The 13763-nt window shown below is 41.8% G+C and overlaps 1 protein-coding gene across 1 annotated transcript in view; it reads right to left on the reverse strand.

Annotated features, from left to right (window-relative positions):
• The window catches only part of zanl (zonadhesin, like), a 66088-nt gene extending 52390 nt beyond the window's left edge, over positions 1 to 13698 (reverse strand). The window contains exons 1-11 of the mRNA XM_040047199.1: positions 13531 to 13698; positions 12518 to 12659; positions 5622 to 5866; positions 3506 to 3654; positions 2910 to 3038; positions 2685 to 2823; positions 2344 to 2485; positions 1747 to 1943; positions 1412 to 1558; positions 777 to 960; positions 378 to 502 (exon numbers count right to left, since the gene is read on the reverse strand). Coding sequence (XP_039903133.1) covers positions 378 to 502; positions 777 to 960; positions 1412 to 1558; positions 1747 to 1943; positions 2344 to 2485; positions 2685 to 2823; positions 2910 to 3038; positions 3506 to 3654; positions 5622 to 5866; positions 12518 to 12659; positions 13531 to 13665 — 1734 coding nt within the window. The 5' untranslated portion in view covers positions 13666 to 13698. The remainder of the gene's footprint in view (positions 1 to 377; positions 503 to 776; positions 961 to 1411; positions 1559 to 1746; positions 1944 to 2343; positions 2486 to 2684; positions 2824 to 2909; positions 3039 to 3505; positions 3655 to 5621; positions 5867 to 12517; positions 12660 to 13530) is intronic.
• Between the last annotated feature and the right edge of the window lie 65 nt (positions 13699 to 13763).

Below are 13763 nucleotides of genomic sequence, written 5' to 3' on the forward strand. Positions count from 1 at the left end.
ACTGTGTAAACGTCTAATTGGTGGACAGGTCAGGGAGTATAAAAGTACAAAGAGTGTGCAATGTGCAGTATATCAGGCAAAAACAGACTTTGTATAGTTTTAACAAGCAAGACAGATATTGCTTTATGCCTATCACACTGTGTTATCTTTGGCATAGATTCAACTGACAAAATGGGAAAAATCTGTTTTGTTTTTTTACATGCTGTTAGCAACAAAGTAACTAAAGATATCATTTGAGTTCTTTGCTAAAATGTCAGTTATGTGTAGACATAAGACATCCACTGGTGATGATACAACTTCTGTGTGGGATGTCTGCTGGCACACATTTTACTTAAAGATGGGAAATACAAGAGATAGTAATTCATTCATATACTGACCAGTGTTCTACTGCTCTTCATCAGGGTCACAGTAATTCCATCCACTGTCACATATAGCTTCCTCAGGTATGACACTCCTGCAACTCCTCTCTCTTCATTCTTTGCCTCCACAGAGAACCAAGGGCCTGCACAGGGAAGACCACGACAATCAGGAATATTGTGTGTTTATATTAAAGGTGAATATTGGCATTAACATACAAACCACAACTGACATTCAGTGTCTTCTTTTTGCAGCAAACGTGAATGAAAACAATATATGTCATGCTTTGCGATGAAAATAATAAATGAGTAAATTTAGCTCATTTAAACTTTCATTTGTGCGTGTGGTGTGGCAAGACTAGAACAGGTGCAATGAAACCCAAACATCTTAATGAATAAATGTCTCAAAATAGTGTGTACCTGTGCTGTTCCTACAGGTTCTTGCCAGTGTGTAAGTACAGGTTCCCATGAAGCTGTAGTACTTCTTGTCAAAGGTGTTGTAGTGTGGATCCCCAGAAACTACACAATCCTGAAAGCCTGAGAGAGGGAAAAACATCAGGAACATCAGACTGAAACACAGATGAAGCCACTGTAGAACAATTACCTAATAACAGTGCAGTTCACTGCTGCTTTGAACTTGTACTGGCATTAAAATAGATGCAAAGAATATATCATTTCCTGACTAGACAAAATTTTTCTGCAACTCTGTGATTTTGCATTATAAAGAAATGCATGTAACAAGTGTTGTTATAGACAAACTGTACAGAAGGGAGCAAAAGAAACATAACAGCAACACACACATAAATATTTCACTGTTATTGAAAGTAAAAGACGCTTGTGGGTTGTGCTTCTCTATCTTCCATTACTCAGTCTAATTATGTATATTAGAGCAGGGATAGAAAATGGTAGTTTGAGAACTTTGACAAAGTCTACAGCATCACATCAAACACAGTTGCAAAACTTTTCAGGTTGGCAGTCCAACCCATGAGATCTGGAAACCTACTTAGAATATAATGGCTACAGCTTTGCTGTGTTTTTTTAGGTGTGAACATTACAAACATACTCGTAGAATAGCAGCCCAGCTCTCCATCCTGAAGTTTACATTCATGCATTGGGGGGCATTCAGAGGCTTCACAGGTAATTCCAGCTGCACCACACCAACATTTTCGCTTGCAGTCTTCCTCAAAAAACTCCTCTCCAGGCTGACAAACAGACAACAAAATTGACAATTAAGCATAGCAGGCACAGATGATTCTTTGTAGATCATTTTATGCATGTATGTATGAAAATGTTGTTTTAGAGAGGACATAAAGAGACTGCAAGTGACCTGACTTGAAATACAAAGGACCAAATGATTCACTGCCGGCCTATCAGACCTACTTCACCATACCTCATAATACTGGCCGTTCGTGTGGTTGCAGCCACACATGTTCTCCTTAACGCACTTGCCAGCACTCAGGACATAGCTGGGATCACACACACAGGACTCGGAGCAGGGACCAGAGCAGGAGGGGGGTTTTCCAAAGCATGTTTCCTGACAAGGATCTGCACAAGGTTCGTAGTGGCTGTTTGGGGGACAGCTCAGTGCTAAGCAGACCACAAGAGGTTGAAGTTAGTGATAGGAAACAAAAGTATGTGCTGGTTAAAATATAAAATGACAGCTTTTCACAAGAATAGAGATACGTCTTTGGCACTTCCAGCTGTGTTGTCTTCCGTGTAACTAGATTGTTTGAGTTTGGTGGTAACCCAGGCTCCTGCAGCCTCTTGGCATATGTTGTCTGCCCAACTAGGTATGCTAAAGCAGCACTCCCTCGATTAACTTTAGTGAGTAGGAAGCCCGTATGAAGTACTCTTCCACAAGTCAAAACTGACATAAACTTCTTTGTGTTATTTTCTCCCAACTACTCAGCCAAGCTGATTTTTACCTAATGATATACCTAAAGATATTTTACTACTAAATTAAATCATTTGTCCTTCCAATACTCACGGCAGAAGGTTTCATTCCTCCATGGTCCAAGGTTGACCCCACGATCTTGGCATTCATTGACATAGGCTTCAATGGCTTCACACAAAATGGGCTTGGCACCATCCAGCTCACACAAGTCAAAGACACAGTCCCTGAAGTAATTCTGAGAACAAACAATCACTTTGTTACAATGCTTTATATTGTGTGACCATCTAAAACCACATATTCAAATTATTCCACTATTACGAATATCACATTTTCACCCTGAATGCACACACACATACACAAATACAACAAGCTCAGAATAAGGACCTGTTCCACATTTGTTTATTATATGTGCACTATCCTCTACATGAACATACATTGGGGTTGACTTTGGGATGGCACACAGCAAAAGGTCCATTTTTGTCCAGCAGAATGCCACAATATCCAGAGCTTTCATACAGTTCCTGTTCTTCTTCATTGCACCCAGGGATGGTAGTGTTGGGTTTCTCATTACATCTGTCAAGACAGACCATCATCTTAAGAACATTTGTCTTTTGTCAATGGTAAATGTTTCTTTACACTTGCATCTCTGCAGTACTCACTCTGGATTCATGTTCCAACTGTGTCCAAAGTCATTGGCATTTTCAGCTAAGCTTCCATCTGGTTTGCGGAAGTCATCTTTGGTATCTCCATCATAGTTGCCACACAGGCCACACAGCTTGTTCTGATAGCTGCAGATTGCAGAAAATGATTGTGTTAGAGTCTTATGCAAGAAAGACTAACAAGTCAGCCAGAACTACAACGTGTTTTAATTCCAGCCAAGTTTCTTTTCAGCAGTAGACTAAACCCCACACATTAGTAAGACTAAAAGATCAGACATGTACATTTGATGCGTTTGATAGCATCAGCATAGAATTAACTAGTCAGGAAATTAGAAGTTTTGTGTGATTTTATCTTGAAATTTTGAGGGAGCTGTTTGTGTTGCCCCTGCTAAATTGTTTAAATAAAATGTCCTTGCTGTGTCATTAATCTCTGCCTTCATCACCTTACTACTCCTTACAGATAAAGGATTCATGTTCAGTATATGAATATGTGTTATAGTTTTAGTTGTATCAGTATGGATGTAGATTTCTGGACTGGTGAACTTGTGATTAAAACACCACTTTATAAGGAAACCATGAATTTGGTCTTCACTCACTCTTCGATTACTTTGATGTCCATGAAGGCGTTTCCATCATAGCGAACTGTCACACCAAAGTTCATGGAGACAGTGTAGTGTTTTCCTGACTTGAACACAGAAATACCAGGGGCCGGGGACAGTGGCAGATTGACATTGGTCCCATTAACCTGTATGGGGAAATAGGCGCAGTACATCAAATCTGGTCAATTATTAGCCAACATTTTCATTTTCGAATTACCCATGTCACAACATTACTAACTGTAACTAAAAAGAAACGTTCCCTCATCATGCCAATGATGGCTGAGCAACAGATTATGACATAAAAAAAAAAGAAGAACAACATAATAATTGATTATTTTCAACTTGATTCCACTCTAACCCATTTCAATAACAATTGGCACATGGGCACATTTATAGCTGTGTTACATTAACGCAACAAAATCACAACCGGTCCTTGAATTGTTTGTTTGGGTCTGGGTGTAGTTGGCCCAGGAGTTCTTGGTTTGGGTGTAGTTGGTTTTGGTGATGTGGTATGGAAGCCTTTCTGGATCTTATTATATGTTTGTTTTCTTTACATCAACTCCACCGTTGCCAGTCCCAAACCGGTGGACGCTGTCAAAAGCCTTCTCGTTCAAAGTTGTTTGGTGAAGTTGGTTCAGGACCACCTGGCCTTTGACCCGCATGCTCCTGCAGAGCAGCATAAGAGGGCCACGGCCGCATAATAAGACCTTGTCGGACAGGTGAAATGCAGCTGCCGGTGTGACAAGTGAGAGTGGATCGAAACCAAAGGCATGGAAGCCCAAGAAGCAGCCGAACGATACCTGAACCTTATGTCGCATTGTACGAGATCTAACTGGGGCTCACGGTGGCTGCTGCGTCCAAATCCAAGAGAAAAATGGACGAGTCCCGCTCACCCTAGCTGAGCAAGACCAACGTTGAGTCAAACACACGCCGAAGTCAAGAAAGCGATCCGATTCCTCAAGAGTGGAAAGGCCGCTGGCCTGGACGAGATCCTCCCTGAAATGCTCAATTACAGTCATCATCATCAAACTTCGGAAGGAAGGTGATTTGGGCGACTGTAACAACTGGCAGGGCATCACATTGCTGTTGGTACCCGGGAAAGTGTTTTTCCTCATTCTTTTGAGTTTGCTACGATGTGCAGTGGGCGAACGACTGGGAGAAGAGCAGACTGGCTTTCGGAGTGGCCAGTCCTGAGTCAACCAAATATTCACCCTCCGCATGATCATTGAACAAACATCGTAATACCAAAAGAAGATTTCTATTAATTTCATCGACTTTGAGACGGCTTTTGACAGCGTCCACCGGCTGACTCTAAGGGCTATCTAACTTCAATATGAAGTCCCCCAGCAAGTTTGTAGATGCCTTTTGTGGTCTCTACTCCAACTCCTGCTGCTGCGTCCGGAGAGACGATTTCTCAATGGATTTCTTCAAGATCAATACTGGCATCAGACAAGGATGCGACTTCAGAGTAGGGAAGGCGGCCGAAGTCTTCCGATGTTTCCAGTTCTACTCAATTTAATTCAATTTTATTTATATAGTGCCAAATCACAACAACAGTCACCTCAAGGTGCTTTATATTTGAAGGTAGACCCTATAATAATGCATACAGAGAACAAACCCAACAATCATATGACCCCCCTATGAGCAAGCACTTTGGCGACAAAGGCGACTTTTAACAGGAAGAAACCTGCGGCAGAACCAGGCTCAGGGAGGGGCGGCCATCTGCTGCGACTGGTTGGGGTGAGAGAAGGACCTATCTCTAACCTATTTGGAACTCGATGTCCCTGAATGTTAGGATCAAGATCAGACTATTGAACTATTGTCATTCCGATGGCACTGGTAGCTAGCGAAACCTGGATAGCTACCAGTGCTAGCCAGGTTTCGCTAGCTAGCACTGGTAGCTAGCGAAACCAGTGCCAGTTGAGTGATCAACAAATGTGATCACTCAACTCCTGAACATGTGCAAAGTGGTAATGGTCGATTGCAATGGTTTTCAGAAGTGTTCCTGAGCATGTGCAGTGATTTGTACCACAGAATGATGTTTGTTTGTAATGCAGTAGTGCCTGATAACGTGATAGCGTGATTTGTTTTCCTTCCTTCTCTTATTTCTTACCTGCACAGTGCCACCTTTGAGAATGGAGATCTTTATCATCTGTGCGTATACATGTACGGCATTCACATAGGAGATGGTCGGCCTGTTATACCGGTTTTCATTGTCAGTATGGACCTCAAAGTAGGGCACAGTTGTGTCATTGCATGGACTAGACATCAGATAGCTGCAGTTGCCCATGAAGTCATATTTGCGTTTGTCAAAGCTGGTGTAGTGTGGATCGCCAGATGCGACGCACGTGGATGTACCTAAAGAAAATAACAAGAGATAAATGGTATATTGGCATTTTGATACGAATGTAATGTATTGATGTAATCAAGAATTTAAGGCAGATTTTTCCGTGAAGGTTCTCAGCCATCCAGGTCATCGTAGTCTAAGAACCTTGGAAAGAAAAGTGTCTGGACTTTTCTTTAAGACATTTCACCTCTTCAGCTTCTTCAGTTCTAAGAGCAACTGGTGGACAGTCACAGACTTTTAAGCCCTATTGGGAGTGTCCCTAAGAGGATGCCAATGTCCACATTTTGGACAGAGAAGATAGATAGTTTGAAAGAGGAGTGAGAGAAGCCATCTACAGTGGGGCAAAAAAGTATTTAGTCAGCCACCAATTGTGCAAGTTCCCCCACCTAAAATGATGACAGAGGTCAGTAATTTGCACCAGAGGTACACTTTAACTGTGAGAGACAGAATGTGAAAAAAAAATCCATGAATCCACATGGTAGGATTTGTAAAGAATTTATTCGTAAATCAGGGTGGAAAATAAGTATTTGGTCAATAACAAAAATACAACTCAATACTTTGTAACATAACCTTTGTTGGCAATAACAGAGGTCAAACGTTTACTATAGGTCTTTACCAGGTTTGCACACACAGTAGCTGGTATTTTGGCCCATTCCTCCATGCAGATCTTCTCGAGAGCAGTGATGTTTTGGGGCTGTCGCCGAGCAACACGGACTTTCAACTCCCGCCACAGATTTTCTATGGGGTTGAGGTCTGGAGACTGGCTAGGCCACTCCAGGACTTTCAAATGCTTCTTACGGAGCCACTCCTTTGTTGCCCGGGCGGTGTGTTTTGGATCATTGTCATGTTGGAAGACCCAGCCTCGTTTCATCTTCAAAGTTCTCACTGATGGAAGGAGGTTTTGGCTCAAAATCTCATGATACATGGCCCCATTCATTCTGTCCTTAACACGGATCAGTCGTCCTGTCCCCTTGGCAGAAAAACAGCCCCATAGCATGATGTTTCCACCCCCATGCTTCACAGTAGGTATGGTGTTCTTGGGATGCAACTCAGTATTCTTCTTCCTCCAAACACGACGAGTTGAGTTTATACCAAAAAGTTCTACTTTGGTTTCATCTGACCACATGACATTCTCCCAGTCCTCTGCTGTATCATCCATGTGCTCTCTGGCAAACTTCAGACGGGCCTGGACATGCACTGGCTTCAGCAGCGGAACACGTCTGGCACTGCGGGATTTGATTCCCTGCCGTTGTAGTGTGTTACTGATGGTGACCTTTGTTACTTTGGTCCCAGCTCTCTGCAGGTCATTCACCAGGTCCCCCCTTGTGGTTCTGGGGTCTTTGCTCACCGTTCTCATGATCATTTTGACCCCACGGGATGTGATCTTGCATGGAGCCCCAGATCGAGGGAGATTATCAGTGGTCTTGTATGTCTTCCATTTTCTGATGATTGCTCCCACAGTTGATTTTTTCACACCAAGCTGCTTGCCTATTGTAGATTCACTCTTCCCAGTCTGGTGCAGGTCTACAATACTTTTCCTGGTGTCCTTCAAAAGCTCTTTGGTCTTGGCCATGGCGGAGTTTGGAGTCTGACTGTTTGAGGCTGTGGACAGGTGTCTTTTATACAGATGATGAGTTCAAACAGGTGCCATTCATACAGGTAACGAGTGGGGGACAGAAAAGCTTCTTACAGAAGACGTTACAGGTCTGTAAGAGCCAGAGATTTTCCTTGTTTGAGGTGACCAAATACTTATTTTCCACCCTGATTTACGAATAAATTCTTTACAAATCCTACCATTTGAATTCATGGATTTTTTTTTCACATTCTGTCTCTCACAGTTGAAGTGTACCTCTGGTGCAAATTACTGACCTCTGTCATCATTTTAAGTGGGGGAACTTGCACAATCGGTGGCTGACTAAATACTTTTTTGTCCCACTGTATGTCCACTGTGAATGACCATCTTTCAACAGAGGGACAGGTTTACGACACCAACTGTCTGCCATCTATAATGCAGTTTTGAGATCCTTCCCAGATGCCTTAACACCCATTCACATCCTGGGTCATTTCACCTCAGTAAGTCACATGATAGGGTGAGGCTAGGTCTCACAATGGATTCACCCGAAACCTGTGCTGATTGTGACCCACACCTGTTTTCTAACCGTGGCTCATGTGATAATGCAGAGGAACATTAGGGGGTCCACGGCCCCCTTAGGTCCACTCCCAATAAGGCTTAAAAATCAGGGACTGTTCACCAATTGCTCTTAGAGTTGAAGAAGCTTCTCGGATTAGAGTTGAAACATCTTTAAGGAAACTTAAAGAAGTCCAGATGCTTTTCTTTACAAGCTCCTTTGATTAAGACAGATTTATAAGCTCTAGATATATGACTTTGTTAAAATGTATTAGTATAAGAACAAGAATATGGAAAGTTTGATTTCAATCTGGGACACAAATTCCTTAGGGACTGTGTCAAAAGTAAAAGCTCTGCCAAATAAAACAGGTAGAGCTATTCACTGTGCCAAGATTTTGTGAACAGGAAGCAATGAAGAGTAAGTTTAGAGTATTACTGTTTTGGAGTATATTCAATGCTCCACTGGAACCTATCAAGATATATATTTGTGATTGTAAACCACAGTATGAGGACCTTTTTATTTAGATTTACAAACCCAGTTCCAAAAATGTGGAGATGCTATGTAAAATGTAAATAAAAAGCACAATTCACTGATTTGCAAAACTTATAAACTGTTATTTTATTCAAATAGAATACCAAATAAATATCAGGTGTTTGAACCAAGAGATTTTCCTATTTCCAAAAATTATTAGCTCGTTTTGAGTGTCTCACAAAAGTTGGGATTGGGGTAACAAAGGCTGGAGTAAGTGGTACTAAAAAAAATCAACTGTAGGAACTAATTAGGCCGATGCAATTGTTATTGACAAGTGGTCAGTAATATGATGGAGTATAAAAATACAAAATTTCAGAATACTGTTCCTCAGCATAAAATCACAATGAATCTAATATACACCAAAATGGGAAATCTGGAGAAAGCTCTTTGTGCAATTGAGAAGGCCGAAAATCAATATTGATTGGCTACAATCTTGAAGACTCCAGACAGTAATGTATTAATAACAGATATGATTCTGTCATGAAAATCACCGCAGTTGCTTCAGAAACCACTGTCTGTGAACACAGTGTTCTGCACCATCAACAAATTCTGGTTATTAAGATTTATCATTCAAAGCAAGAGCAATAAATGAAGGTGATCCCAAAAAGCTACACAGGAGTAAACACCTTGTCCCAACTCTTTTGAGGTTTGTTGCAAATTCAAAATGAGTCATTTTGAATTGAATTCTATTTTTATTTACATTAGAGTTAGATTGATAATTGATAACATAGTAGTTGTTAAAAAAAAGTAATATATATATTGTATATTTTTATATATACTATTATAGCAATAACGTCTTGATGCAATCATCCAGGTAAGTAAATCTCCAAAAGTTGATTCTGTTCATCTGGACGTAACATTTTTGTGGGAGAAATTTTTCGTCACTCATCCAAGTGACTTCTTCAGTCTCAGCTGACTGCAGGTTTCCCCTTCTTATAAACAGTACATTTGCATAATGACTGAAACCAGCCCACTGAAGGAACAATGGGCTGTGAGGTCAGTTCCTTAATCTTAATTATGCAAATTCTCATGACCATTGATCAACAGCTACTGACCAAAGCCCACTGATCAATGGCCATGAGTACCATGCACAGAGAGTCGGGGAATGGCTACCTGGTTGAAAATCAAATCTCAGGACATACCACATTTCATGGATCACATTAACTCATATGGATCAATATTTAAGGTTTGACTCTCATCATCCACTGTAGCATAAACTGGCTGTCATCAGGACTAGGGATGGGTACCGATATCCGGTGCCATTATGGCACCGGTTCTGACGTAAACGGTAGTAACCAGACCAAAAGGCTGCGCACATTTCGGTTGTTTTTTTTCCCCCCTGAGATGTCATACACTTTGGATTCTAGCCAATCATTTGACCTTTCCAAGGATAGTAGGCGGGCCCAGGTACGTACGTTCTTTTAGAGCAGAGCTACAGATTAAAAATGCCCAAGGCGAAGCGGTCAAAAGTCTGGCTGTACTTCACAGCAAAATATGCAAACTCAGCAGCCTGCAACAAGTGCTTTAAGCTGATACTGTGCAAAAGAGGTAACACCTCGAATCTGATGAAACACCTGGCGATGCATAGTGTTTTTTTTAAAAGCTGAGAAATGCACTGTATTTGATAGCTTTCTGCAAGACCTCACACCAAGCACATCTACTGTGGATGTGGTGCCTGTTATTGACCCGGAGTTAGCAACATCTCCCAAGAACCCGAAGAGGAGAGTCCTGGCCCCTAGCCTTGCCAGTGTAGTAAAAATGATGATGGATGATGATGGTGGCAGCAGCAGCCGTTCTTCTCTGGGTGAGTAGCTTACTGTTTTTCGTATGTAATTCACGTTGAGTAGGCTAACCACGTTATTAAATTAATGCACGTAAGGTGAACTAGCAAACACCGTCGTAATTACATGCGGCTGTCTTCTTGTTTGTTGGCAGATACTCCCTTCATGTTGTATCAACAGAAAAGGCTAACTTGATTATCATTTTGCAGAAAAAAAGAGACTGCAAAACAAAAACATAAAAGGTTTTTGGACAAAGTTTTTGTTCTCCATTCTTTAAGCACTGGTTCGAGCACCGTTTAAGCACCGGCACCGTTTCAGAATTACCGGTTTGGCACCGGTATCGGATAAAACCTAAATGATACACACCCCTAATCAGGACGCTACAACACAGAGCGAACACCATCCCCACAGACACAGCAGCCAGGGAGGCAGAAGAACATCACATCAAGAAGGCCCTGAGTAAATGTGGTTATCCCAGCTGGACTTTTGTCAAAGCTGGGAAGGCGCCAAAAGAAAGCTCCAGCCGATCCAGGAGAGAAGGACAACGGCTGCCTAAGAGAAAACCTGTAGTGATCCCGTATGTGTCAGGAGTATTGGAGCAGTTGAGACAGATTTTTTCTAAACACCGGGTCTCTGTGGCTTTTAAACCCCAAAACACACTGCACCAAAAATTGGTCCATCCCAAGGATCGGGTCCCATGACACAAACAGAGTAACATAGCGTACGCTGTTAAGTGCCAGAAGGATTGCCAGGATTTATACATCGGGGAAACCAAACAACCTCTGGCTACGAGGATGGCACAACAAAGAAGAGCTACCTCGTCAGGCCAGGACTCTGCAGTCTATTTACACCTACAGGCCAGTGGACACTCTTTCAATGATGAGGATGTACACATCCTGGACAGGGAGGAACGCTGGTTTGAGGGCGGAGTCAAGGAGGCCATTTATGTGAAAAGGGAAAGACCATCTCTGAATCAAGGAGGGGGCCTAAGGGTACATCTGTCACCATCTTACAATGCTGTGATTGCAGCCATTCCCCAACTCTCTGTGAATGGGACTCATGGCCACTGATCAGTGGTTGTTGATCAATGGTCATGAGAATTTGCATAATTAAGATCAAGGAACTAACTGTGAAGGTTCTCAGTCATCCAGGTCATCGTAGTCTAAGGAGCTTGGAAAGAAAAGCATCTGGACTTCTTTAAGTTGCTTAAAGACATTTCACCTCTCATCTGAGAAGCTTCTTTCAGACCCAGCAACACACTCAGACAGAAACTGGTTCATCCTAAAGACAAAACGCCAAAACACAGACTTAACAATGTGGTGTATGCTGTACAGTGTAGCGAGGAATGGTCAGACCTCTACATTGGAGAGACCAAACAGCCACTTCACAAGCGCATGGCACAACATAGAAGAGCCACCTCCACAGGACAAGACTCGGCTGTCCATCTGCATCTAAAGTACAAAGGTCACTCTTTCGAGGATGCCAATGTTCACATTTTGGACAGAGAAGACAGATGGTTTGAAAGAGGAATAAAATAAGCTATTTGTCCACTGTGAGCGACCATCCTTGAACAGAGGCGGTGGTTTACGACACCAACTCTCTGCCATCTATAATCCAGTTTTGTTTTTCCTTCCCAGACGCCTCAACGCCCACTCGCATCCTGGGCCATCTGACATGCGATTATTTAGAGGATCATTAGGGGTCCTTTGGCCCTCTCAGTGGGGTTACTCCCACAGGGTTTAAATCTGGGACTCTCCACCATTTGACGCTATAACTGAAGAAGCTTCTCAGATGAGAGGTGAAATGTCTTCAAGCAACTTAAAGAAGTCCAGATGCTTTTTCTTTCCAAGCTCCTTAGATTAAGGAACTGACCTCCCAGCCCATTGTTCCTTCAGCAGGCTGGTTTCAGTCATTATGCAAATGTACTGTTTATAAGATTGGAGAAACCTGCAGTCAGCTGAGACTGAAGAAGTCACTTTGATGAGTGACAAAACATTTCTCCCACAAAAACGCTACGTCCAGATGAACAGAATCAACCTCTGGAGTATTATATCAATAATCTTTGAACAGTGGAGTGGTAGTTGTGGACGTGACTACTTTAAAATATTTTTGTCTTTAGATGTGACTAGACCATCCATTGCATATTCATCTATTAAAATTACACATTTTAAGATGCACATTGTAGTTTCAAGACAAATTGTTTGTTGCCAAACATTATTACCTTTAGGATAACAGCCTGCTACACCATTAACTTCCCGACACTCTTCAGTGGGGTCACAGGAGTTATCAACACATTCCAAAGTGTAGTTCCCTGCACAGCGACACAGCTTTGTGCAGCCATCTCCAAATACTATCTCACCAGGCTGAAAAGAATTAACACAATCAAAACTAAGAAAGCGTGGTGTATAATTACACATTATTCAATTCATTCCATTTTTAGTTATTTAACAACAGTAGTCGCCTCTAGATTTATTTTATTTCTCACAACAGTCGGAAGGAAAAACTCCCTTTTGACAGGAAGAAATCCCTGCCAAACCAGGCACAGTGAGGAGTAGCCATCCGCTGTGACTGGTTGGAGTTGAGAAAAAGAGAAATAAAGGCAAATAAGAAAAAAGACACACTATGGAACACAGCCAGATAAGTAATGATGAGATGAAAAGTGTTTTATAAATAAACACAAAAAGTGAAAAGAGTTAAGCGAAGAAGAAACATTCAGTCTATCATACGAACGCCTTAGTAGCCTTGACCTATTGCAGTATAACTAACTATTTTAGGGTCACCTGCTTCTACCCTAACTATGAGCTTTATCAAAAAATTGTAAGCATAATCCTAAAAGCAGAGAGGGCATCTGTTTTGCAAATCTAAACTGAGGGCTGGTTTCACAGAAGAGGGACCTGAAATACAACTTATGCTTGCTATTTTGTTACTACAGTCGACCCCCGATTGTGGTTAGGGACCACAATCACTCTGGGAATACTTAAGAACGCCCTCTAAAAACGCTTATAACTGCCTGTTTTAATAGTTCAAACATGAAATCACCCCGATGAAAATAACTAATGAATATTTTAGATATTTTAGATTATCAAAAAATCCACAAATAGGCAAATTTTCTGCCAATAATTTAGAGTTACATTCCACAGAAAAATCAACAAATACTGAATAGGCAGAGGTTGACTGTATATCTGTGTTTACTGACCGGGAATTTATGTAGGATATCTAAATAGGACAGCTGACCTCATAATAGTTATTCTCATTGTCTAAACAGCCACAACTCTCCAGTGGTATGCAACGCCGTCCCTTAAAAACAAAGCCTGGTTTGCAGAAGCAGCCACTGATACAGGAGCCGGAGCAATTGGTGGAGGGTTCCATACAGGTGGGTATACAAGCTGGACCGCACTCTATATACTCTGCGTTAGGAGGACAGGGGTCTGGATAGAAAGAATAAGATGGAAAATAAAAAGGAGCAT

Source organism: Simochromis diagramma, unplaced genomic scaffold, assembly GCF_900408965.1.
Source record: "Simochromis diagramma unplaced genomic scaffold, fSimDia1.1 OVJJ01000113.1, whole genome shotgun sequence".
Taxonomy (NCBI): Eukaryota; Metazoa; Chordata; class Actinopteri; order Cichliformes; family Cichlidae; genus Simochromis; species Simochromis diagramma.